The following is a 22,219-nucleotide window of genomic DNA, read 5'->3' on the forward strand; positions in this document are numbered from 1 at the left end:
CTGTTTGGTGGATTAACATTTGATGCTGATTAAGGGTTCACATTCACCAGGTTCTGTTTTTAAGCATTTGTTCAAGTTTTGGAGGGTCATGTAATACAATCCTTAAAGTCAAGTGCTTTCAACGTTCTCTCACAATCATGACAATCTGCCAAAGCTCGATTTTGTATTTTTCCCCTATATTTCTGACTGTGCCCGGTTGAATCTGTCCAGTAAAATCTTGCTGTGTGCACTAATGTTAAATGAACTGTTAGAGATAATTTGGTAACTATGATCCAATGGTCATGGCACTGTTTGTGAATAAGGGTAACTGCTTGTGGTTTATTTGTGGCTCTTTGTGTATCTCTGTGCTGTAGAAGTGCAATGACAAAGAAAGCAATGTTGTGACTTTTTTTTTCCATGCACAAGCACAAATAAGTGCATGTGTGCACGACTTGTATCTGAACACAATGTGATACATAAATTATTTTTCTTTTTTTTTTCCACTGCCATGCATACTGATGTTTGTATATAAATAAACACCAATACCATGAGACTGACTTCTTTAAACCACAAAGAGCTAGTAGAAGGGGGTTGTTTTGAAGTGCTTTAATAAGAGATGCAACTGAAACCAGAGCAGTCTGACAGCAGGTGCCAGATGCACATTGATTCATTGTATAATTTTATTTACACAAAATACACAATATATTTACAGTATCTTTTCATAATGTTTAAATTAAACTACTACGTAGCATAAAAGAAACAAAGAAACAGTCTTGCACTGAGGCAGTTGTACAATTTATATTTGCATACAGAGAGCTCGAGTCATTCAAATAATACAATGATGGCAAAGACTCAAACTGGCACACGCAGCACAACAGTGAGTGGTTCCAAATGATTTTAAGCCATTTGTTTTGTTGTATTTCTTAAAGGTACAGTATGTAAAATCTTACCACTAGCTGTCAACAGACTGCAGTCAACTGAATTCTATTTTGCTACCCCTCCCAATTCAAGTGCATAATGCTAATTAAGGTGGCTGCCGTTTACCTGTAGTAAGTGTAGACTGTATTTACTGTACCTTTAAAACACAAAGTAATCACAAAGAATAGCGCACAAGAAAGCATAATGACTATTTTACAGCAATAAAGAGCCATGAGATGAAGCCAGTATTACAACATGGTCTGAACCACTACATCTTTGAATAGGAACTAAATTAGGTTTTAGTTAAAGCAAATGCTCACTCACTGCTGATTTTTTTTACTGCACTTACACTCCTCAGTCACTCATGTTTTTATCTTTGTACATGCACAAACAGGCTCACTTAACCACCCACACATTCGCACAAATGTACGCTCTCAAATCAGCTGCAGCATCTGCACCGAGGCCCTTTATGGTCAGTCCATCTCTCCAGACACTCACCCACTGCTGTAGTTATTTTTATTTCACCTCACAACATTCAACTATAAGTGTGTGCCCTTTCTTTGCCTTTTCAGCGGCTGTGCATCCCAAATATCAAAAAGCTAAAGAACACAGTGACTCCCACGAGGGAGATGGTCGCAGGGGCGGTGAAGAACTGCCTGTAGTTGAGGCGGAAATACCACACGACAGCTAGAATCACCACAAAGACGGGCACCACCAGGCTGCTGGTGCTTATGGCTACACCTGCCGCCCTGAATCCACTGGAGACTCCGGACCCAGCTCCTGCTCCTGTCCCGGACTGAGCCCCCTCCTCTGGACTGGAATCATGCAGGGCCTGAGAGATGTGGCAGTGGATCACACTGTTGTCTGTGATGTTTAGGGATAACAGAGTCCTCTTGGGATCCTGCAGCAGCTGGCCTTGGAAGATTAATTTAATTTGATGCTCCCGCCCTGAGAAACATTTGCTGGAAAAGAAGGGAGATGAGAAATTAAAGCAGTTATAAGGCGCTTTCTTTCCAAGAGTTAGACAAGAAGATCAATACCACTCCTGTCTGTACAATCAATCCAAGGTTTCAGACATAAGCCAATTAGCTTACTTAGCAGAAAGACAATAAAAGAAACTTTTGGCTTTGTCTAAAGGTAATAAAATATGCCTTAAATTAACATTTATAGCTGACTGAGTAATATGTGGCATCTTGTTTAAGCTTAGCAAAAAACAAAAAACATGAAAAAGCAACAGTAAGGTAAAGCCTTCCAGTGTAAGCCAGCAGAGACTCTAGAAATAGTCCCACACAGAACCTCTTTTAAAACCAAACAAAGCTAATCAAACTAAGTATAATGTCTTGATGAATTAACATTGCAAGGCGGCACAATCTTTATGCTAAGCTAACTGCCTAATGGGTGTATCATCTGTGAATTATTCTGATATTCTTGAAGTTTGGCGGATTTTCACAGTTATTTTACCAACCTTTTTAGTATCCCAACTGTATCTTGTGGCTCTACAACAGCCACCTCCTCTGTGTCATTCAAAAACTTCAGACGGACAGAGATGGAAGTGGTACTACTGGTGATGGCAGGAGAAGAGGTGGTGCTGGTCAAAATTGGAATAGGCTTTGTAGCCTTTTTCACTTCCTTCTCCAACTCCTCCTCCTCATCCTCTTCCTCATCAGCCTCATCATCCTCTCCATCAGAAGTGACAAGCAGTCTTCCAGCCTGTGGTTGTTTGCTCTGTATGTCCAGCAACAAATCTGTCCAAACGCCCTCGGCTCCCTCTCCAGTCCCCTCGCCCTCTCCTCTGTCAGCCGCCGGCTCGCCTTCATCCGGCTTGTTCTCCTGAGAAGGTGGAGGCGTCTGCTGCTCAGGGGTGTCGGCACTAGCTGACCCTCCACCGTAGTTGTCATGGCCTCCCAGTCCAATCAGAGAGGCATGAGCACCCACAGTGAGGATTGTGCCCAATATGTGGTCTCCCCGATCAGCCACATGGGTTGAGAGCCAAGCCAAGATGAGGGCCAAGAACAAAAGCAATACACCACCTGCTGCTGTCACCTCATCCTCCATCCCATCCAACATGGTCAGTGCACACACTGCCATCTCTGTCCTCTAATCCTGAAGAAAACACAAGTTTAAGAAATTTCGTAGCATACAATTTCAAATGTGGCTCCAAGTGCTGTAGAGCCTGTTCAACAGTTTACCTCATACCGCATGTGATAGCATGACCTAAAAAAACTGAACATTTTATTTTCTAGGATAACATTGTAGACGTGCACAGAATTTCCTACATGAAAACAGGATTTTTTTTCCTGTAAATATGGGATTTGTTGTTATCCCAAAAGGAGTTTACTTTTCCCCCCTCAAATTAAAATCACCATAATAACAAAAATAGTTTTTTAAACCACAATTTTAATCAGGGTTCATGTACTCAAGCATAAAATAGGGGTGGAGTAACCACTCAAAGATCAATTTTGAGTTAGGAATAAGTTTGGGAATTTTCCTGTTATTTCTGGTCATTGACAATTTCTATTATAATCTGGTGTTTATTCTTTGGAGGAAAACCAAAATTAGCACAGCAAAGACACTGAATGAGGTGGTAGGCATGGCAGAAGATTATCCAAAGAAAGCCAGCTGTAACACTGTTGCGTTTGTTTATTTTTCCCCCTGCACAAACCTTTTGGCACTCTACAGAAAGGTTTTAGCCTAAGCCAAAAACAATGTGTGCATTGCAACGTTTTTTTTTTTCTCTTTTTTGCCAATTTTTCTTCTAACTAAGCATATGGAAACTTCTATTTATGAACTGATAAAAAACAAAGCAAGAGGGGGGTTGTTATATAATGTAACACAGACTCATTATCCTTACTTAATGGAAACTTAGACTGTAGTCACACATCCGTAGATGAAGCCATGAAATACTCTAGTATATTAATTTGTTTTTATTCGTTTTTGCTTTTTCAAACAAGCAAGAAGGCTCCTCTACATCTATTCAGTTACAGCTAAACAACATCAATTGCACTCTGAGATCTCTACAGGTCTTACAGTACACTGAACAAGACAGCTATATGGTAGCACTGGGTTTACTTAACTGTGACAAACTACTCTCCGTCTCATAGCAATTTCTCACTCAAGGTTTACTGCATCGAACAATTACTTTATTACTGGCATATCTATGAAACACTAGAAAAGCAGAGAAACAAGGGAACTGGGCAAAGGAGAGGTTTGGGTTATTCAACTGTCAAAATATTTACTGATCAATTTTCTAATTTCAGCCCATTTGTTTTCCACCTTCATCTTATATACAAAACATATGAAAACGCCATGATACCGGATTTGATTCACGTGTCCCACCCATTAGCTGTATGATGACGGGGAAAAACAGAAGTGTAATATCTTTTTTCCTCATTCTTGAAGTTTAACAAGTATACTTTTAAACTTTGTAGCAATGACCAAGTTTTAACCTGACTGAATAAAAAGCAGTGTAGGAAACTTATTCATGCTTACAAACCGTTTTTCTGTGCATTTACTCTTCTATTCTTGTAGACATAAACTCTTCCCACTATTCAAAGTTCAGTAGCTGCATGCAGTTGCATATTTACATTAAAAAGAAGAAGAAGAAGAAGAATTGTAGCAGGGGAAAAAAGATAAACCTTTGAAAGGGGTATTTACAAATTCAGAAATCAAGGCCTGGTTTCATCGGCGTCAGAATTACTTTACAGAAACACACGTAGCATTTACTAAGGTTGGTCAACAGCTGTTTCATGTAGCTGGGAAGTCTCAGCCAGCCATCCGGCTAATTCAGGGCCGTGTCAGCATTGTTTTTATCCCTTTTTTTCCTGTCATGATTGTTCCACTCGATGTACAGCCTTAACCTAGACGCTAGCCACAATGAAAGCTATCCTGCTGCACTTCCAACTTACAACACAGTAGTTTACGCTGCTGTCTATGACCTAACTTAGCTTACCACCTAGCTTAAGTAGCTAACTAAAAAAACACACGAACCTTCCGTTGTTTACAGCTCTCATAGTTCGGTTTATTTTGTCGCATAACAGTTTTCCGACAGAGCAGCTGCTTCGGCTAGTCATATAAAAGTCTTCAGCGTATGTACCGGTATACATAAACATCAAATGATCTCACCTGCCAGCTGTAAAATCAGCGCATGGTTGAAGGCGAGGCTTAATGCTAGCTAGCAGCTGCTGCTGCTTAAAAACCACATAATAAACATAGCGGCGGCGTGACGTCATCACGGGCCAGCGGGGTGGGCGCCTGTTTTGGAAACTGTTTGCGCGCCCATTGCTCCACTTCTATGATACAACGTAAATAAATCCATAATTGTAGCTTTTTTGAGAACAGTTTTATTGTTATATCGTTGTTAGGTGCTGTTATATATAAATGAATAAAATATTTAAACATTTTCAAATAAACAACTAAGCAAAAAACAATCCAATGATTTGTATGGCCCAAAGTTGTTCGTAGGTTCAGTATTCAGAAAAGATTCAAAACGAAATCAGTTAATTAAATGAATAAATATGTGAACTCTGTGTTAGCCCTGTAACATTAACATCAGGAGAAAAACTGCACCAGGAGCTTCTTTTCATCGACTTCTCTGTCACGCCAACCGTCTGCAGCTCCTCCTTCATTACTTCCATGAGCATTTCTATACACATATAGCACCAACTAATCCAAATCAACAGTAAATAGCCAAAACGTCTTATAACTTCATCTGAACGTTTTCTTGGTTATTCTCTTCCCCATGAACAAATAAAACCATTAAATGTGTCTGAATTTCACAAACAACAATTTTTGGTTTAAAATAGTATCACAGACATGTCAGTTAAATCTAATTTACATACATTTGTGTTCTTCAGTGCAACTATTTTTGTAAAGTCGAGTAACACGCTCATTTCTATCATGTGTATCTGAGGGTCACCACCTGAAAACCCCTGAAATCTAAAATAATATAAGTTTCCAATGAGGCAGGATACACAATATTTACAGTCAGAAGAGCGTGCCATCATTACAGAGCAGCAAATAATCCCTCACACAGCTGGGAATGTCAAGTTTGCTGACTACTGAGTGACACTGGGCTCCTAAATGCTGACGTAAAGCACACCGACAGAGATGCTGCAGAGACCGAGGCTGAGCACTTCGCTGACGCACCAGCTGGAAGAAAGACCGATGGTCCTGAGGCAGGGAGGAAGAAACAGAAACACTACAGTGCTGAAGGTAAACAACCAGAGGAGAGTAGATTTAACACTGCGGAGAGCTCACCTCATATATCTCAGCAGACACAGCATCCATCCATTCACAGGGCGGGAGGTGGGGGTATGAGTTTAGCAGCACCTCGACAGTGGCCGGGGAGAGGACACACTGCTTCAGCATCTTCAAATAAAACACTGCTTGTAAATTTTGACAGTAACTATTTAATCAATTAATAGCTAATTACATTTAAGTGATGTTATTTTGGTAATAAAACATGTTACTTTATGAATTTTATGTCATTTGCTACCAATAACTATTACATGCTGGTGACACTGGTGTCACAGTCCGTGTTTTTTGTTGTGCATTTGTTACGCTTTTGTTTCCTGTTTTGATTTAAATGACGTTCTTTCTCATTCCGCACATTTTTCCAGCGTCTCCTGTTTCTTTGCCTTCCTCTGTTTTGTCTGTGCTTCAGTTTCCTTATCTTCCTCGTCTGTTCCAGCCCTGGGCCGTGCCCGGCCTCTCATCCTATGACAGCTGAGAGACGCTCCATTAAAGATTCACCTCTTTATTTCACCTGCTTCTGCTGAGCACATTTAGGTCCTCTCTACAACTGACACATAAGGGCCCCACCCACTTTATTAGGTACACTTTGCTACTTGTGTGTTGAACTCCATTTTGCCTTCAGAAGTGCCTTAATTCTTCATGGCACAGATTCAACAGAGTACTGAATACATTCAGCTGAGAATTTGGTCCATGTAGAAATGATGACATGATGCAGTTGCTGCAGATATGTCACCTTCACATCCACCACATCCCAGAAGTTCTTTATTGGATTGACATCTGGTGACTGTAGAGGCCATTTGAGTACAGTAACATCACTGTCATGTTTAAGGAGTCGATGAGTGGCAACCTGTGTGGTTTCTGCTGCTGGAGCCCAGGGGTGTCCAACTCCAGGCCTCGAGGGCTAGTCTCCTGCAGGCTTTAGATGCGTCCTTGATCCAACACAGCTGATTTAAATGGCTAAATCACCTCCTCAAAATGTCTTGAAGTTGTCCAAAGGGCTGGTAATGAACTAATCATTTGATTCAGGTGTGTTGACCCAGGGTGATATTTAAAACCAGGACCTTGAGCCTGGAGTTGGACACCCTTACTCGAGCCCATCTGCTTCATGGTTTGATCTGTTGTGCATTTAGAGATGCTCGTCTGCACACCTTGGTTGTAACGGGTGGTTATTTGAGTTTCTGGATTACCTGGTTTCTATCAGCTCTTCTGAACTATGACATCAATGAGCTATTTTCTCCCACAGAACTGATGCTCACTGGATATTTTCTCTTTTTCAGACCATTTTCTGTAAACACTAGAAATGGTTGTGTGAGGAAAATCATAGTAGATGAACAGTTTTGGAAACACTCAGACCACTCAGTCTGGCACCAACAATCACGCCACCTTCAAAGTAATTTAAATCACCTTTCTTCCCCATTCTGTTTGAACTCTAGCGTTTGTTTGTTTTTTTACCATGTCTTCATGCGTAAATGCACTAAGTTGGTGATGATTAGACATTTGCATTCATAAACAGTTAAACAGGTATACCTAATAAAGTGGCAGGTGAGTTTATATAATTGTTCACAACATATTAAACATTTGTTCTTGTGATAAAAGGTTTCATCACTAATCACTGAGTCTATTCTCAGCTCAGGCATGTCAAACATAATGAAAGTCACTGCAGTGTGAGAGGCGTGCACAACTCTCTTTAGCAGCAATAGAGAGCCTGGTTTCACTCCTGACTTCTCATATTTGAACATAAACCATGATCTTTCCCTAAATGAAACAGCTAGTAAAAACGAAACTAAAGAAAGGCCGAAACAGGAAGCAAACTGCAGACTACAGCGTCTCAGCCATCTTCTTTCAGCCACCACACTAGCTTACTTATATGCTGTTTAAAACAAGTATTATAAACCCAACTTGCAACTTTATAAAAGTCAGGATTTCTTGAAATGGAGAGAAAGACTTAATTTGAATAAAAAGGACATGTTGACATTATTCCTTTTTTCCATGTTCACTTTTTGCTTTTTATTTTCTCACTAACTGTGTTGGTTTTGTCTAATTTGATGATTTTTTTATTTACATATTTTATTGTGCATTCACAAAAATGTAGACTTCCCCCCCCATCAAATATTTCATAATGTTTTTCTTTCTTCTTATTGTTTCTACTCTTCAGACTTTGACATGTATTAGTATTTCATTTAAAGATGTTTTTTTTTTTACAATCCCTGATATAGTATTTATCTAAGCCTTACATATTTTGAAACTGTTGCCTCATAAAGTTTCATCACCACACTGACAGCACTGGCATGGAGTCAGTGTTGTCGGTGTGCGCGCATTAGATAACACTACAATTTATATGCAGTAGTTCTCACATTCCCTCACAGCGTGGCTGTTTGATCAAACCTTTGGTGAAACAGGCTTAGCTCCGTGGTTCAGAAGTGATCGTGCAATTGCTTCAGGTTGCTGGTCCGGGAAATCTTCTACCACCTTAAGAACCAAGCAGAAAAGCTTTTATCCGAATGCTCGAACTTAAAAATGTGTCTCTGTGTTTGCAATGCTAAATAGTACTTTGTTGCTCTTATATACAGCATCTGCTACCTGCAGCAAACAGTCCATGGCTGTGTATCCTGCACAGTTGGTGACATCAGCCTTGGCCCCATGCTGCAGGAGGAGGTCTACAATCCTGGGGCAGCAGTTTGCACAGGCGTTGTGCAGTGGAGTGTGCTGCTTCCTCCCTGCAGTTCGAGCACTGGCTCCAGCGTCCAGAAGCTTCTGAATTACACGAAGGTAGCGTCCGGCCTCAGATGGTCTCTCGGCTCCAGAGCATGCAGCGTTCAGAGGGGTCTCGCCCTCTCGATTTGTGGCTAACACATCAGCTCCGTGGCTAAGAAAGAGCTCGGCGTGCTCTTCGAGGCCTCGCCGAGCAGCCACATGCAGAGGTGTGAGTCTCGACTCATTGGTCCTCACGTTGACCTCTGCACCTCCTTCTAAAAGCAGCTCAGCACAGCTTTAAAGAATAGTACATGTACTGGTCACGACATGCACAATATCTAAATTCAGTCAATAAGAAATCCACCTCCCTCAGATATTTTTCGTAATTTCTCAGAAATGTTTTTTTCCTGGCTCACTAGATTTGTATTATTACATTACATTCTATTAAACTACGTTTTTTTTTTTTTATTTACCGCAGTTGAGAAAATAGCCTTTAAAGAACATTTTCCATATAAGACAAGATTAATATAAAGCTTTGCTTCAGTTACTCCTTGGCAACAATACCCTCTGCTGAATATTTCTACTTAAGCACAGTAAGAATAAAGTGGTCAGCTTTTGTAGCACTTACTGGAATGACTGGGCAGAGGTACAGAGGTGAAGAGGGGCACTGCCATCTGCAGCCAACAGATCAGGCTCTGCTCCATGAGAGAGCAGCAGCTGGACACAAATAGAATGGCCACCTATGCAGGCATCGTGGAGGGCTGTGTTGCCTCCAGGGTCAGCGTTCACCTCCGCCCCACGAAACAGCAGCTCCTCCACACATGCTGTGTGTCCTCTGCTGGCAGCCAGACGTAAGGCTGAGGTCTGTTTCACCGTGGAGCTCATGGTCCACATGCCTGGCGGAGGAAGGAGAAGGGAGTTCATTCAGTTAAAGCGTTTATAGAAGATTAAAAGATAGAGGTCTGTAAAGTCATACCCATCTCTGGAGCCCACACCATCTCCTCATGCACTGTCTCCATCAGGGCATTGACCATAGCAGGGTCCTTCAGCACTGCATACACTCCTTTCATGTCCCCGCACATGAAAGTGTTGTGGACGGCAGCGTCTCTGCACCTCACCTGGGGCGGAGGGGCCCTGACTTCCTGGAGCCGTTGCTGACGGGGAGGAGCCCTCGGGGCCCGAGGCAAAGGCGCTCTAGTCATGGCTCTCCTATGAGCCAGTGCTCGCCGTGCATCCTCCCATTCCTGAAACGCCTGCTCCAGTCTCAGAGAGCGCAGTGAAGTAGAGGTAAATGGAAATGTGTCCTTTGACATGGGGCCTCAAAGTCAAAACACAGGTTAAAAAGTACTGATTTCATGCCATTTTTCAGTTTTATCACAGCAGAACATTAACACATTCACCCCGCTAAAGCCAACCTCCAGCCTCTGAAGCACTGGGAAGTACTGTTTACTGAAAATAGCAACATGCAGCTTTTACTCACCCTTAATGGAACAGCTGTGAGTGACAGGAGTCCAAGCAGAGGTCAACTAAATACTTTCACAGCCAGAATCAGGTTCATTTCCCTTTGAAATTAAACTATTATGAAGCGATTTCCAAATTAAATGCCCTTCCGTGGTGGCCACAGTCACAAGATTGTTGCACAAGTTCAGCACTGACTATTAATAGATCAGAACGTAAGCTGATACTAAGTGTTTCCACAGCGGCCACTAGATGACAGTATCGACCCAGCATTTAGCTCTATTACGGTCATGAACGCCAAAGAGCATAGAAGTATCAAGATAGACCTACACAAATCAACGAGGAAGGCCACGTGATCAGAACTTTAAAAAGTGAGTAAATTCATAGCGTCCTGAAATTCACGTAAGGGAAAGGTGGTAAGAAGAAAAGCCAATTTGGACTTTATTACGAATAAACGTGATAGCTTTCACAACTACGACAGCTGTCTACCTGAACATCTACTGCTCACGAGTAAAAAATAATGTTTTGCTCTCTCAGAGATGATGCTAGCTCGTCTGGACGTCTCAGTAGAAATATTTTTGGGAGACATTACAAAATTGCGAAAGAATTTTGTCTTTTAAGAAAAACGAGTATTTGCGTGAATCGGTCATTTTTATTGATTAGAAAGGTTTGTCATTAACCACGTCTTAGCGTCGCTAAACTTGGAACAAAAACGGAGCTACATCTAATGGGAATGGGGATTGAATCATCTCGCTTCACTTCAACCTCCTTTGTAAAAACATTCCTTACGTCATCACGTCGTGTTTGAACGTGGCGGCGCGATACCAAGCAGTACAGCCCAGACAAACTTTACCTGTAGCTGGCAAGCTAGTCTCGCTTAACTGTAGTAAAAAGGGAAAAAAATAGCAGAGATCATATTTGAAGGCCGGCATTAAATGGCAATTAATGTCTTACAAAGTTTGGTATATTTGTTCAAAGTGATCAACAACGGTTTTTATCGCGATAGCCCATGACTGCAATGGTAAGTCCAGCAAACTGAACGCAGCTGAGGCTAACTAAGCTAATACACGTTAAGTAGCTCAAATGTGTGGCACGTTTTCGAGTTTACCAGGACATATTATTACTATCATTATTATTATTATTATTATTATTATCATTGACATTTATTGGTATTCATGCTGTGTTTTATTGTTGTGTTTCTATTTCTGTTACAGACCTGTAAATTAAGTGGCCTTTTCAGCATTGGCGAGGACTTCGAAGATGAGGTAATAATCAGTAAATATAATAACACCTGATTTTATTTAACTGTCGTTTCAGGCTGCTTTCTGTCACATAATGGTTCTCCTTCTCTTCCCTCGTAATCCCACTGTGTCTGTGTGTGTGTGTGTGTGTGTGTTTCCCAGGACCTGCTCGAGACAGACTGGGCTTCCTGCTCCGTGTCTGGACCAGCCGATGTGGCAGCTGCTGTGTCATCCTGCGCTCTGCGTGCCTCCTCTGTTGCTCACAGAGAGCCGGAGAAAATTTGCCTCCAGCAAACTGGAGAGAGATCAGCTGCCCCGTGCAATGGCACAGCATCAGAGAGCAGCACGCACACTGCTGCTACGGGACAAACTGTTGCTTTGGGGTTGAGACAGCTCTCATCTTCCTCTCATTCCAGCTCTCCTCTCCCTACTCCTTCTCCCACGCTGAATAACTCTGAGCCAAATCGGGCAACACAACAGAGTCACGCTCACGCTAAGGGGCTGCCGAAGCCCTGTGTGGCTCAGGATGACTTTGATGACTGGGATGTTGACCTGGCAGACCTGGAGGAATGTGATGGCCAAATGGGACAGATGTCTGAACCTCGTGCTCCACGTGCGCCCGCAGTAGAGCCTCCAGCCAAAATGCTGCGACCCTCGACCTGTGGACAGACTCAGACACTACCTGTTCGAACAGTGAGGGAGCTTAGTGCCACATCCAAGACTTCTAGCTCCTTTGGTCACAACTCGGCTCCTTTTCCACCTGTCCAACATCCAAATCCTCGCCCTGCTTTCCCTTTAGCCCCTCCACAGAAGTCTGACGTTTTCCCTGGCTTTACTGCAACTTCTCCAGCCCCAAGCTCTTTTTCCAGGACGCTTAACAAACCTCAGCAGCCACAGAAAACATGTACAACTCCAAGACCCTCCCCTAAGCCCCGCAGCCTCTTTGATACAGTCTCCCCGGCACCCTCTTCCTCCCCCTCTCCCTCTGTGAGCCCTCATCCTCTTCACACGCCAGTACTCACCAATCGCCTGGTCCAGCTAGTCTCTGCCTCCAATAAGCTTCCCAAGAAGAGGCCTCGCTCAGAGCCACGCCAGCCCAGGACCCGGCGCTTCCCTGGTCCAGCTGGGCTTCTGCCACAGCAGGTTGGTCTCATGTGATGCTGATGCATTCTCTCCTAATCTGGTTTTCTGCAAATGAAAGCTCAAGCACAGTCAAACCAAATGCAATCACGCCTGAGTAGAACTCTGCTAAAGAAATGCATTAGTTATGTGTTTTTGTTTTGGGTTTTTTGTTTGTTTTTATTTCCCACCTTGGTGGCATATATTGTGATTTAAATTTCCTCTCTCAGCCTCAGGGTCAGAACCTGGATGAGATTGTGGTTTCTGTTCCTCAGACTCCTGCCCATGGGGCTGTGGCTCGACTACCAAGTCAGGTAAATAAAGCAGGTTTTTTAAAGGAATCGTCTTTAAAATACGGACGAATAAACCAAGGCTTTGATGTATTATGTTCTCACCTGATGATTAATACTGTTTATTAAATCCATTCTGAAGAAACTGGAACTTTAACTTAAAATGATTTAATATTGTATTATTTTCTGAGGGTTTTTGTGTCACATTTCATGTGATTCTATCATTCACCTTTGTGATAGCACATATTTGTCTATAAAGTCCTGATGAGGGAATTTGGTACAATTGTTACAATGCCCCCCTCATCCCCTGTTCACCTAGTGCACCTTATGATAAAGTCAATCATACTGCAAAACATGAACGCATTCATGTTTCTGTTCCATTGCAGCTGAGAAAATAAGCAGATACATGTATAACCAGGTTTAACGTGGTACTTACTTAGTGTGCACAACAGAGGAGGAATAAAGCATTAATTTTGTTGACTCTTTTTAATTGCCAACAAAAGCCTATAGAAAAATCTTTGGATTTTACTACCTAATAGGTGCACCATGCTGAATTCCATCTTTTCTATCACTGTTGCACCTTCAAAAGCAGACGAGATTACAGAAAAGGCTTGAAAATGCCAGGTGTCCACACGGTGTGAGGCCAGTAAATCATGAACAGATTTTTTTTGGCCACATGGAGGCAGCGGAAATGAATGACTAAAACAGCACTGACACCACCTTATGAGCTGACATGGCAAAGAGCTGCCTATTTACACATCCAGCTTGTTAATAGTCCCCTGATGTCAAGTGCAATATTCTCTCACTTTTGCTCTCCTGAAAGAAACATCTGGCACATCAGCTGCTTAATGCTTCACTCTGTTCAACAGCTAGTCTACATAGGACGAGTAGCTGCCTGCCAATTTGTGCATTGTTTATACAGGATGCAGTACTGTACATAACACTGTTTACAGTTATTTGTGTGAAATATTAATTAGAGCCACTTGGAAGAATCAGCAAAGGTCAAGAATTCCATTTATAGTGTCGCTGTATGTTTGTGGGTGTAAAAACTTTATGTTAAAGGCTTCCAGCTCACAGACTGAGGAAGAAGAGTTCAGCGGCGGCGCCTGGGCAGCGATGAAGATGGAGATGGGATTGGATGAGAGGAATCCATCATGCTTCCTGCGCTCCTACAGTGTGGTCATGGTGCTTCGCAAGGTGAGCTGACAACGTCGTTACACAAATAGAGAAGAAGTCCCACTCGTACTGTTTATGCAAGCGTCGTCTAATATTTAGGTCAAGCCTCTTTACAAGTTGCGTGTCTTCACATCACAACGGCCTGTTTGCCGCCGTTGGAGGTCTATTGGCATAATCAGGACAAATGACGGCGCTGTCCTGGAGGTGTTGTGTAATTATAAACAGTACGATCGCTCATCAATCACACTAATGGAGACTCTGCTGTCGCTCTCCTGTAGCTGTGTGTGAAGGGCCGCCAGTGTGAAGTAGCTTTGAGTGGCAGTCATTTTGAAACCTGACACGCTGGTTTCTGCTGTATTTGCTTGTCACTGGCTCCATTTAACAGGAGCAGAGTCGGTGGCAGGGCGCTGGATAAGCTTGCTCAGGTTAAGCCGTTTACGTGAATGTCGGCTTCCCCAAATCCTTGTTTTTTGTGAATAAACAAATTACCACACCGCCCCAATGTGTTCTAACAAATGCAGTGTAAAGAAAGGATGATCTCAAGAGGAAATCCTGCTCACTGCTGTGTATTTACTTCCATCAGTATATCTTCGTAACACCAGATTTGTGTCGAGGGTTAATTTAAAAACTGAGGTTAATCAGTAGGTTGGTACACTGGAGAAGATTTGATATCATTTTTCAAGTTTCTTTCAAAGCATCAGGTTTTCATAGATTATCAGAATGACTGAACACTTTCAGTTTATCTAAAGTAAATAAGGCTGGGTTTATAATCCCGTGCAAACACTCGCAGACAGCTGTGGACATCACAGATGATTAGTTGTTCCTATTCCACTTGAGGGACGCTTGCACAGCTGGCGACCTTGCAGTTTTGGCACATTGGAGGGCACATGGATGTCCACATGAAGAGATGCAAACAGACCCTCGCATTCTGGTTGATGTCAAAAGTATTACACCCACATGAGGCACTTTTAAGCAACTCCAAACCCTGCACCTTCAGCACTTACCTAAAAGACAACATGTTGCATCGAGATGCGGCTTTGCAGAAATCAAACCCCTCCCAGATGATATGATGCCATATTTTCACCCAGTCACAGTGCACTTTGCACTCTCTTTACTGCAGTGCTGTGAATTAAAGCGAATGTGGTTTAAATTCAACACCACGCTGCATCAGCAACACTGAAGTTTTCAAACTGGCTGTCACTGAGAGAAGGAAGGCTGCAAATATACTCAGGCTTTCTCTTGCTTTGTGCTCACAGCCACCAAAACATCAGAGGCCACAGTCAAACAAGGTAAAAAGCAATAATTTTGTCCATTTGCGAGGCGTCCAGGCTGGCCGTTTACGGTGCTAAGTCTCCAGCCGCCTCCCAGAAACCAACCTTCATGTTTATGTCCCTGTAAATTTTAAATTGCGCATCCTACAGCTGCAGGTAGTCCACTGCCAAAATAAAATTTCCTCCATGCTGTTATATTGCAGAAACATCTTGTTGGATAAACAAGCGTAATTCTGCCCCAGAACCTGAAAAAAATGATTTTTTTATTCATTTATTTATTTTTTTTATCTTTGAGGGAGACGAGCGTGTTCTTGATTTGTGTGCACAGCCAGCAGTTGTCTGGGCCTGCGCTTGCCCACTGTACTGCCAGCTGATCAGCCCAGCTAGACCTCCCGTCCCCCGACTCTTCCCATCAAAAATGTAATAAATAGTGCAGGTGGTAGGCTCTTATGTGAAAAGCCAATTATCCCTGATGTGCTGATTGATTTAGAGCTTAAATTTGAAGATTTAGGAAAAAATCTGAGAAGTTGCACACAAGAGTTTTTAAGATTCAGTTTACAATTGGAGCACAGAACATGTATTTACACAATTTATAAAAACAAACAGTTGATTCAGTTATTTTCTTATAATACTAATATTAAATATATATGTGAGTAAAATGTGTGCCATGAAATCAGACTGTCATCAGACAATCCTCAGCTGATTTATTTAGCTTGTCTGAATCGAGTTCTGTTTTCTACTGTATTCAACATAGAAATGCTTCAGACCCATTTTACTAGCTAAAATGTGATAATTTTGCTTGAACCATTACTAAAAAGATGAATGATCAACTTTTTTATATTTACTCTCAGTTAATCCATCAATTATTTAGAAATATTGTTAGCAAAAGTTATCCTGTGTGTGTGTATTTTCCCTGTTCTTGTTAGGCTGCACTGAAACAGCTGGTCAGGAACAAAGTCCCAAACATGGCTGTGCTTCTGAAGAGCATCGTCCACACACATGCTGATGCCAAGGCGGTGTTTAAGGACCCGACAGGTAACAGACAAACCCAGACATGCTCAGTCTTAAAATAAATATGATGATTCATTGTGAATCAATTACAATGCTCAACTCTAGTAGAGCACTTGAGCCTCGAAGCAAACTTCAGTAGGGAAAAGAAACAGAAGAGCGTGTTAACTAGTGCCGAACCATGGGAGCAGAGGATCAGCGAGCTTTTTCCTGCACATTTGACATTTGCTCACTGGGAGCTCGCCTGATTGAGCTCCACGAGGTACGAGAGCAGAGTTCAGCTATTGTAACACGCTTGATTGCGTGCACACATACGCACATGTACATACAGTCGGTACACACACCCCGTCTTGCCCAAACAGCAGGAAGCCTCTTTCTTCCCGCCGCTCGTTTCCTCTCCCGCTCCTTCTTAAACCTTTCCCCCCACTTTTGTCTGATGCACCTCTAAGCTGAGTCGGTTGCCATGGCCCCCAGAGAGCAGCCACATGAGGTGAACTGATTATCATCACTCAGGAGTGGATGTTGCTCTCAACACCGGACTTAAGTGCTTATTAGTGATTCAATTGCCACAGATTGGCATCAGTAGTGGGCGGGTATTAAGTGCTTCTGACACCACAAGAAACCGTTTGCTTAGTCATGTGACCCTGACCTGCTGGAAGGTTCTTCACTTTTTACCCAGCAGACAGTATTATCTGAGAAGCTGCTAACAGCGCGTGCTTAACATCCACTAGTGCTGGGGGAAAAAACAACAAGCCGATGAGAAATTAATCAACATATTAGTATCTTAATCATTTACCATTAACAAAAAATATTGGGCTTTCATTATCATCATAATGTAAATATAAGTATGAAAAATGGGGATTCAAACACTTGTTTCTGGTGAGTGATGAAATCTTTCATGTCGCTGCCGATCCCTCGAGCCTCCAGTTGTGGACTTTTTGCAGTTTAAAATGGGTAAAATATTCCTAATGTGTACGTAAACACGACTCGGTGCGTATGACAGCAGTCTGGTGGTGGAAAAAAACGGAAACACGGATCTTTAGATCAGGTTCTTGACAGCAGAGAGTCTGCTGTGGTGTTAGAAGATGTCGTTCTGAGCTTCAGGAATGTTTTTCACTATTTTCTCATATTTTTATATTTACATGAAAACAGAAGAACCATATCTGGGAGATGCTGATGAGGATCTTTAGATGCAGCTTAGCTGTCTGATAAACATGCATTTTTATTCTTATGAGTTTGAAGAACAAAGCTGTGGTGTTAAAAGGTTTTTATTCCAGGCTTGTTCTAAAGCTCTCAATACAATCTCAGATTTATTCAGAGTGACACACTGTTCAAATCCTTTTTTTTTTTTTTTTGGCTTTCCTGTTGTGTTGTGTTTTTTTTTGTTTTTTTTGTTTGTTTTGTTTGTTTTTTTCCCTATTTTTTGAGGGCCCAAATAGTTACACTAAATATGTCAGAAAGTTTATGGAAATGTGTACAAAATGCTGCTGTCTCTGGTTTCTTTTGGAAATTTCCGTCAAACATGAATATTTGAATCATCTTGGGTTTGAATATTTACTCGGAATAATCACATCACAAAGTGTGGAAAAATCTTTCCTGCATTGTTAGAAACGTGGATCAGCTTGCAAAACTTTGGGTTACTGTAGCTAGGCACGTAAAATGTGACCTGATTCTTCCAAAAACGATGACACATTTATTTATTTTTTTATTTTTTTAATTTCACACTCGGTTTCCTGTTTTAGTTTCAAAATGGCCAAAAAAAGGGCCCAAAGCAAATTTTGTGGCATCCTAGATAGTCGACTCTTAATAATGCCCTTTGGTATGCGTTGCAGCATGGAGAGACTTTTGGTAGAGACCTTTCTCTCTCTGTTGCTACTGCAGAAGGCATCTGTGCTTATGATTATTGTCTGTTTTTGTCCTGAGTTGTTTTTTGTTTTGTTTTTTGTCTTCAGATTTTGCTGGTAGTGAATGTAATCCAGTCTTGCTTCTGCTAAAGAAACTTTTCCAAGTGTTACTCGCTGCTGCACCCACCCTTTCTACGCCTCGCTTCAACTTCATTAGTCAAATTTTTGGTTCCAAAATGCTTTTAGATGTTCATTTGCAAAATTTCAACTATTTTTCAGACAAAGAAGTCTGCTGTGTCTTCCCCAAGGTCTTTTGGTGTCACATGGTGGTTTTGATATGAATTTCTTGTAATTAACATCAACTTGACCTTGATCTATTAACTGCTGGCTCTTTATGAACTGAAGAAACAGCTAAATGAATACACTTTCATTTCGGAGCCTTCTCCTGCTTTGTCGGCATGAATTATTTTAACTTTCAGTGCTAGGCAGCTGCTTCTAGGAGCTCGTAGCTAATGATTGCTGGGTCAAGGTTTCAGAGTTGGCAGAGCTGGTCGAGTTGGCAAGCAGAGTATTCATAAATCCTGCAAATTTGGATCACTTGAGGGGTTTACGGAGTTTCATGTGGCTCGAAATACTTTTTACCTGTCTGTATTACTGCTGAACACACAAACTGGTCAGGAGCAGGTTATGTTCCAAGTTTCACTTTAAAATTGAGTACAAGTGCAGTGTTTCCACTGATTATTTTATTTACTGCCTGTTTTAAGCGCATTATAGATTCTCTGCTTGCCAAAGCTGTTTTATATGTGCACGCTGTTAAGCTGCACCTTACTAAAACCACTGACTGAAACGCTAATTGTGCATTAAATTCTCGCAAGACTGTATTTGTTAATCTGCTGTCGAGTTTCTTTAACACTGCTGGAGCTGCCACTATTAGAATTACATTTATTTTTTACCATGTGCTAAATATTTGGTCTTCAGTATCATCTTAACTACAACAGTGTTGCATTTTACTGTTATTTTTTTATGTCCTTTATCTATTTATCATCACCTGATAAGCTCTCTGATTGTATTAGGGAAGCTCATAGGGATCGTTTTGTGGATAAGAAGAGTCGTGATGTATGTAATGCCCGGTTTTATGAGAGCGTCACACAGAGCGGGAAGCAGAAAGCCTGGTGTAACAGTGAAAGGTTTTAGGTTTAGTTGAGCCAGCTACAGCAAAGAAACCCTGGCTGTGTTGAACTTCCCTTGGAGTAATAACCCTCTGGTCTCTCCTAACAGTCATTTCGAATAAGCCATGGAGCTGGGAAGCTCATTAGTTGGTAAACCACCACTTCTGCATGGCATTATTTTCCTTTTTTCCACTTCACTAAGCAAGAGTAGTACAAGAATAAAGAGCAGCAGATTAAAAGGAATCTTTAATCTCTACCTTTATGCTGTTTGGGGGTCAGTTTGTCTTCTACTCAAATGTGAACAGAAGGAAAAGAAATTCTGACTGGTATCTTTTTATGAATTCTCCATGTTTTCTTCTTATCTTGTGCAAATGTGCACACTCACATGCACATTAAAGTGAGAGCTTTCATGCCATTTCATTGAATTATCAGACGTTTTTGTGGTTGCCTGTCCAGAAAATTAAAAAAATATTGCTAGATTAATATAAAAGAAGGTAAATAATGAAGCGTTTCATATGTTTTGATCATAAAATACAGATTATGGATAAAAACATTTGTATTCAAGAAGCAAAGCGAAAAAGTGAGGATGTGTTTATGCAGCTAAAATGTATCCTTAGTGAGAAGTTATGAGTAGTTCTGTGTGTTTAAATGTTTTTTATACTTTATTTCTTTATAATGCTTTGGACTGAAGGTGAGATTCAGGGAACAATTCATCGGCGTCTTTTAGAGGACAGAGCGGAGGAGCTAAAGGTCGGGGCTGTGCTGCTGCTCAAACAAGTAAGGCATACCGCCCACAATCATATAACTGTAGTGTTGTATCTGAGTTACACAGTGGTTACAAATCAGTTTCTTACTTCTGTGAACAGGTGGGTGTGTTTTCCCCCTCCCATCGTAACCATTACCTGAATGTAACTTCCAATAACCTGCTGAGGATCTACGCTGCTGATGGAGTCAGTCTGACCTCCACTCAGCTTCCCCCTCTGGTCCTGGTGAGCAGGACGGCTGCTGCTGAAAATAAGAATAGCACATCTACATTCCAAGAAATACAAAAACATATTTACATTTTTTTTAGATGTATGTCCTGTCAACCTGTCATCAGTCCCTTTGAAACATATTCATTCTTTTCTAGGAGCCGATGTTGCTGTCACCCACTCAGTCTCCTGGTGTCCTTCAGGAGCCAGTTTCCTGCATGCAGCTGATGTTTGATGAAGAGGATGACGAGGGAAAAGATTGGGAAAGACACAGAGAGAGAGAGGGAGACCCTCAAGCCCCGGTAGACAGTGGCAGAGGCTACAGCAGAGGCTCCCCAGAGTATGGTGGGAACACAGCACCACAGGAGCCAAGCTGGGATGCAGGTGGGGCACATGCAGTAACCCTTGCAGACAGGGAGAAAAGAGCTTAGTACAAGCAACACTTGTAGAGAAGCAGAAAAGAGATTAATTCTTCTCACATCGTGAGCTTGCCTGCTGTCGCTCTGAAATAAAATGAGTTATTTTCTGAATAAAACATTAATGATGTTTGGCCATTGGCATTTGACTGCAATTCTGAAACCCTATCAGTCATAGCCTGATTTGTTTTTAAACTGTTTTTTTTGTCTGATGAGCAAATATTTATCTCATATCTAAAAATGATATGATGCAAAACGGCAAGCCATGTTTAGGATTCTTAGTCCCAGAATTTTAAGCTCAATTTGCCTAAATGACAAACACAGTGACTGTCTTTGCAGGACAAATCCTAAGAAATCCACAGTTGAGAATTTCCATGCAGAAATGTGAAATGTTAGCATCTTAGGCTGATCAAAATCTAGCTATGGTCTAAAATTCTGGAGCGCAGTCTAAAAACCAATAATGGCAACGACATCCAGTGGTCACGGGGGGGCTGTTTGAGCTCCAGCTCCTCCCGCCCACGTGTTGAAATGTCTCTTGGGAACAAACTGAATTGCATCCAGTGGTCACAGCAGCTCACTGCCCCGATGCATGTGAGCGGGAAAACTGGATTAAAATGCTATATTCAAACTATTTATTCTACAAATCCGTTATGATGCCGTCATGGCCTTTGATCTGGCATCACCCTCAAATCACTCTTTGCATTTTGCATTTGCAGCAGCGCCTAATAAAAAATGCATTGCTTTGTTTTTCATCCAACTGAGCATTGGAGCATTAGAAGATGAAACCAGCACCATGTGTGTTTTTTACTTAATAACTAACCTACAATGATTGTAGTTGAAAAATTGCAATCATTGCTGTTTTGTTTTTGTTTAATCAAATGTCTGAGGCATTAAAATACTGTCTCATGTGCTGACCTGTGTGTTTGTTGCACAGATGATGATCTGGATGAACTGCTGGGAGAATTGCCCGAGGATGCCTGCAGCCTCTGATGGAAACTTCACATGAAACTTTACAGACTGTCTCCCAGGACTTGCATTATGACTGACTCACCTTGCACTTCTACCCTCATTTTCCTTTAGAGTCACCTTCTAAACACTGAAATACTGGTGAAAATATGTACAGTATATGTTGTTTACTCAAAACTGTTTCAGACCTGTTTATAAATACAAACAGAGAATAGTCTTGAATTAATTTGTTGTAACTGTGCCGATGCTTTGTATCACCGATAACTGATAAGTCGCTCGTTAATTCCAAAAATCTGCCTTTTTTTTTTTTATATCATCTACACATCCTGTGTTCTTGTAGCGACTTTGAGCCTGTTCTATGTGCGTATTAGAGATGTTCCCCTTCCTTTTGTTTCATTCTTATTCATTGTACCTGCTCCACTGACCTTGAAATGGAAGACTAATCT

General features: G+C 41.6%; 3 protein-coding genes across 8 annotated transcripts; 1 reads left to right on the forward strand and 2 right to left on the reverse strand.

Annotated features, from left to right (window-relative positions):
- Positions 1 to 570: 570 nt before the first annotated feature.
- tmub2 (transmembrane and ubiquitin-like domain containing 2) lies at positions 571 to 6,249 on the reverse strand. 3 transcript variants are annotated; one of them, XM_031725838.2, is made up of 3 exons: positions 6,154 to 6,249; positions 2,363 to 3,000; positions 571 to 1,859 (listed from the first exon to the last, which is right to left on the reverse strand). In XM_031725838.2, the coding sequence occupies exons 2-3, from the start codon at positions 2,983 to 2,985 to the stop codon at positions 1,466 to 1,468; spliced, it is 1,017 nt and encodes a 338-aa protein (XP_031581698.1). In that variant the 5' UTR covers positions 2,986 to 3,000; positions 6,154 to 6,249; the 3' UTR covers positions 571 to 1,465. The 3 variants fall into 3 exon arrangements, with proteins under 3 accessions (XP_031581698.1, XP_031581696.1, XP_031581697.1); XM_031725836.2 differs by lacking the exon at positions 6,154 to 6,249 and adding an exon at positions 5,020 to 5,115; XM_031725837.2 differs by lacking the exon at positions 6,154 to 6,249 and adding an exon at positions 4,885 to 4,987.
- asb16 (ankyrin repeat and SOCS box containing 16) lies at positions 2,864 to 10,652 on the reverse strand. 4 transcript variants are annotated; one of them, XM_039611377.1, is made up of 7 exons: positions 10,325 to 10,652; positions 9,821 to 10,162; positions 9,473 to 9,740; positions 8,731 to 9,139; positions 8,536 to 8,619; positions 6,154 to 6,264; positions 2,864 to 3,000 (listed from the first exon to the last, which is right to left on the reverse strand). In XM_039611377.1, the coding sequence occupies exons 2-7, from the start codon at positions 10,155 to 10,157 to the stop codon at positions 2,995 to 2,997; spliced, it is 1,215 nt and encodes a 404-aa protein (XP_039467311.1). In that variant the 5' UTR covers positions 10,158 to 10,162; positions 10,325 to 10,652; the 3' UTR covers positions 2,864 to 2,994. The 4 variants fall into 4 exon arrangements, with proteins under 4 accessions (XP_039467311.1, XP_039467310.1, XP_039467309.1 ...); XM_039611376.1 differs by lacking the exon at positions 2,864 to 3,000 and adding an exon at positions 5,225 to 6,066 and having other exon boundaries at positions 9,821 to 10,097; XM_039611375.1 differs by lacking the exon at positions 2,864 to 3,000 and adding an exon at positions 5,225 to 6,066 and having other exon boundaries at positions 9,821 to 10,107.
- Positions 10,653 to 11,134: 482 nt separating this feature from the next.
- hrob (homologous recombination factor with OB-fold) lies at positions 11,135 to 22,158 on the forward strand. Its single transcript, XM_031725865.2, has 10 exons — positions 11,135 to 11,323; positions 11,517 to 11,567; positions 11,706 to 12,686; positions 12,893 to 12,976; positions 14,015 to 14,149; positions 16,326 to 16,434; positions 20,112 to 20,197; positions 20,287 to 20,409; positions 20,550 to 20,775; positions 21,742 to 22,158. The coding sequence occupies exons 1-10, from the start codon at positions 11,312 to 11,314 to the stop codon at positions 21,795 to 21,797; spliced, it is 1,863 nt and encodes a 620-aa protein (XP_031581725.1). The 5' UTR covers positions 11,135 to 11,311; the 3' UTR covers positions 21,798 to 22,158.
- Positions 22,159 to 22,219: the final 61 nt, after the last annotated feature.

The sequence above is a fragment of the Oreochromis aureus genome, linkage group 4 (genome assembly GCF_013358895.1).
Source record: "Oreochromis aureus strain Israel breed Guangdong linkage group 4, ZZ_aureus, whole genome shotgun sequence".
Taxonomy (NCBI): domain Eukaryota; kingdom Metazoa; phylum Chordata; class Actinopteri; order Cichliformes; family Cichlidae; genus Oreochromis; species Oreochromis aureus.

Excerpts from the sequence above, each read along its gene's own strand:
- tmub2 (XM_031725838.2), bottom strand. The coding sequence starts at position 2,985 with ATGGCAGTGTGTGCACTGACCATGTTGGATGGGATGGAGGATGAGGTG. Across the intron at positions 1,860-2,362 it reads ACAGTTGGGATACTAAAAAG|CAAATGTTTCTCAGGGCGGG; the intron begins GTTGGTAAAATA and ends CTTCTTTTCCAG.
- asb16 (XM_031725833.2), bottom strand. The coding sequence starts at position 10,157 with ATGTCAAAGGACACATTTCCATTTACCTCTACTTCACTGCGCTCTCTG. Across the intron at positions 9,140-9,472 it reads ACCTCTGCCCAGTCATTCCA|CTGTGCTGAGCTGCTTTTAG; the intron begins GTAAGTGCTACA and ends TATTCTTTAAAG. Across the intron at positions 6,067-6,153 it reads TGTCTGCTGAGATATATGAG|GACCATCGGTCTTTCTTCCA; the intron begins GTGAGCTCTCCG and ends TCCCTGCCTCAG.
- hrob (XM_031725865.2), top strand. Across the intron at positions 14,150-16,325 it reads TGGTCATGGTGCTTCGCAAG|GCTGCACTGAAACAGCTGGT; the intron begins GTGAGCTGACAA and ends TGTTCTTGTTAG. Across the intron at positions 20,776-21,741 it reads GGAGCCAAGCTGGGATGCAG|ATGATGATCTGGATGAACTG; the intron begins GTGGGGCACATG and ends TTTGTTGCACAG.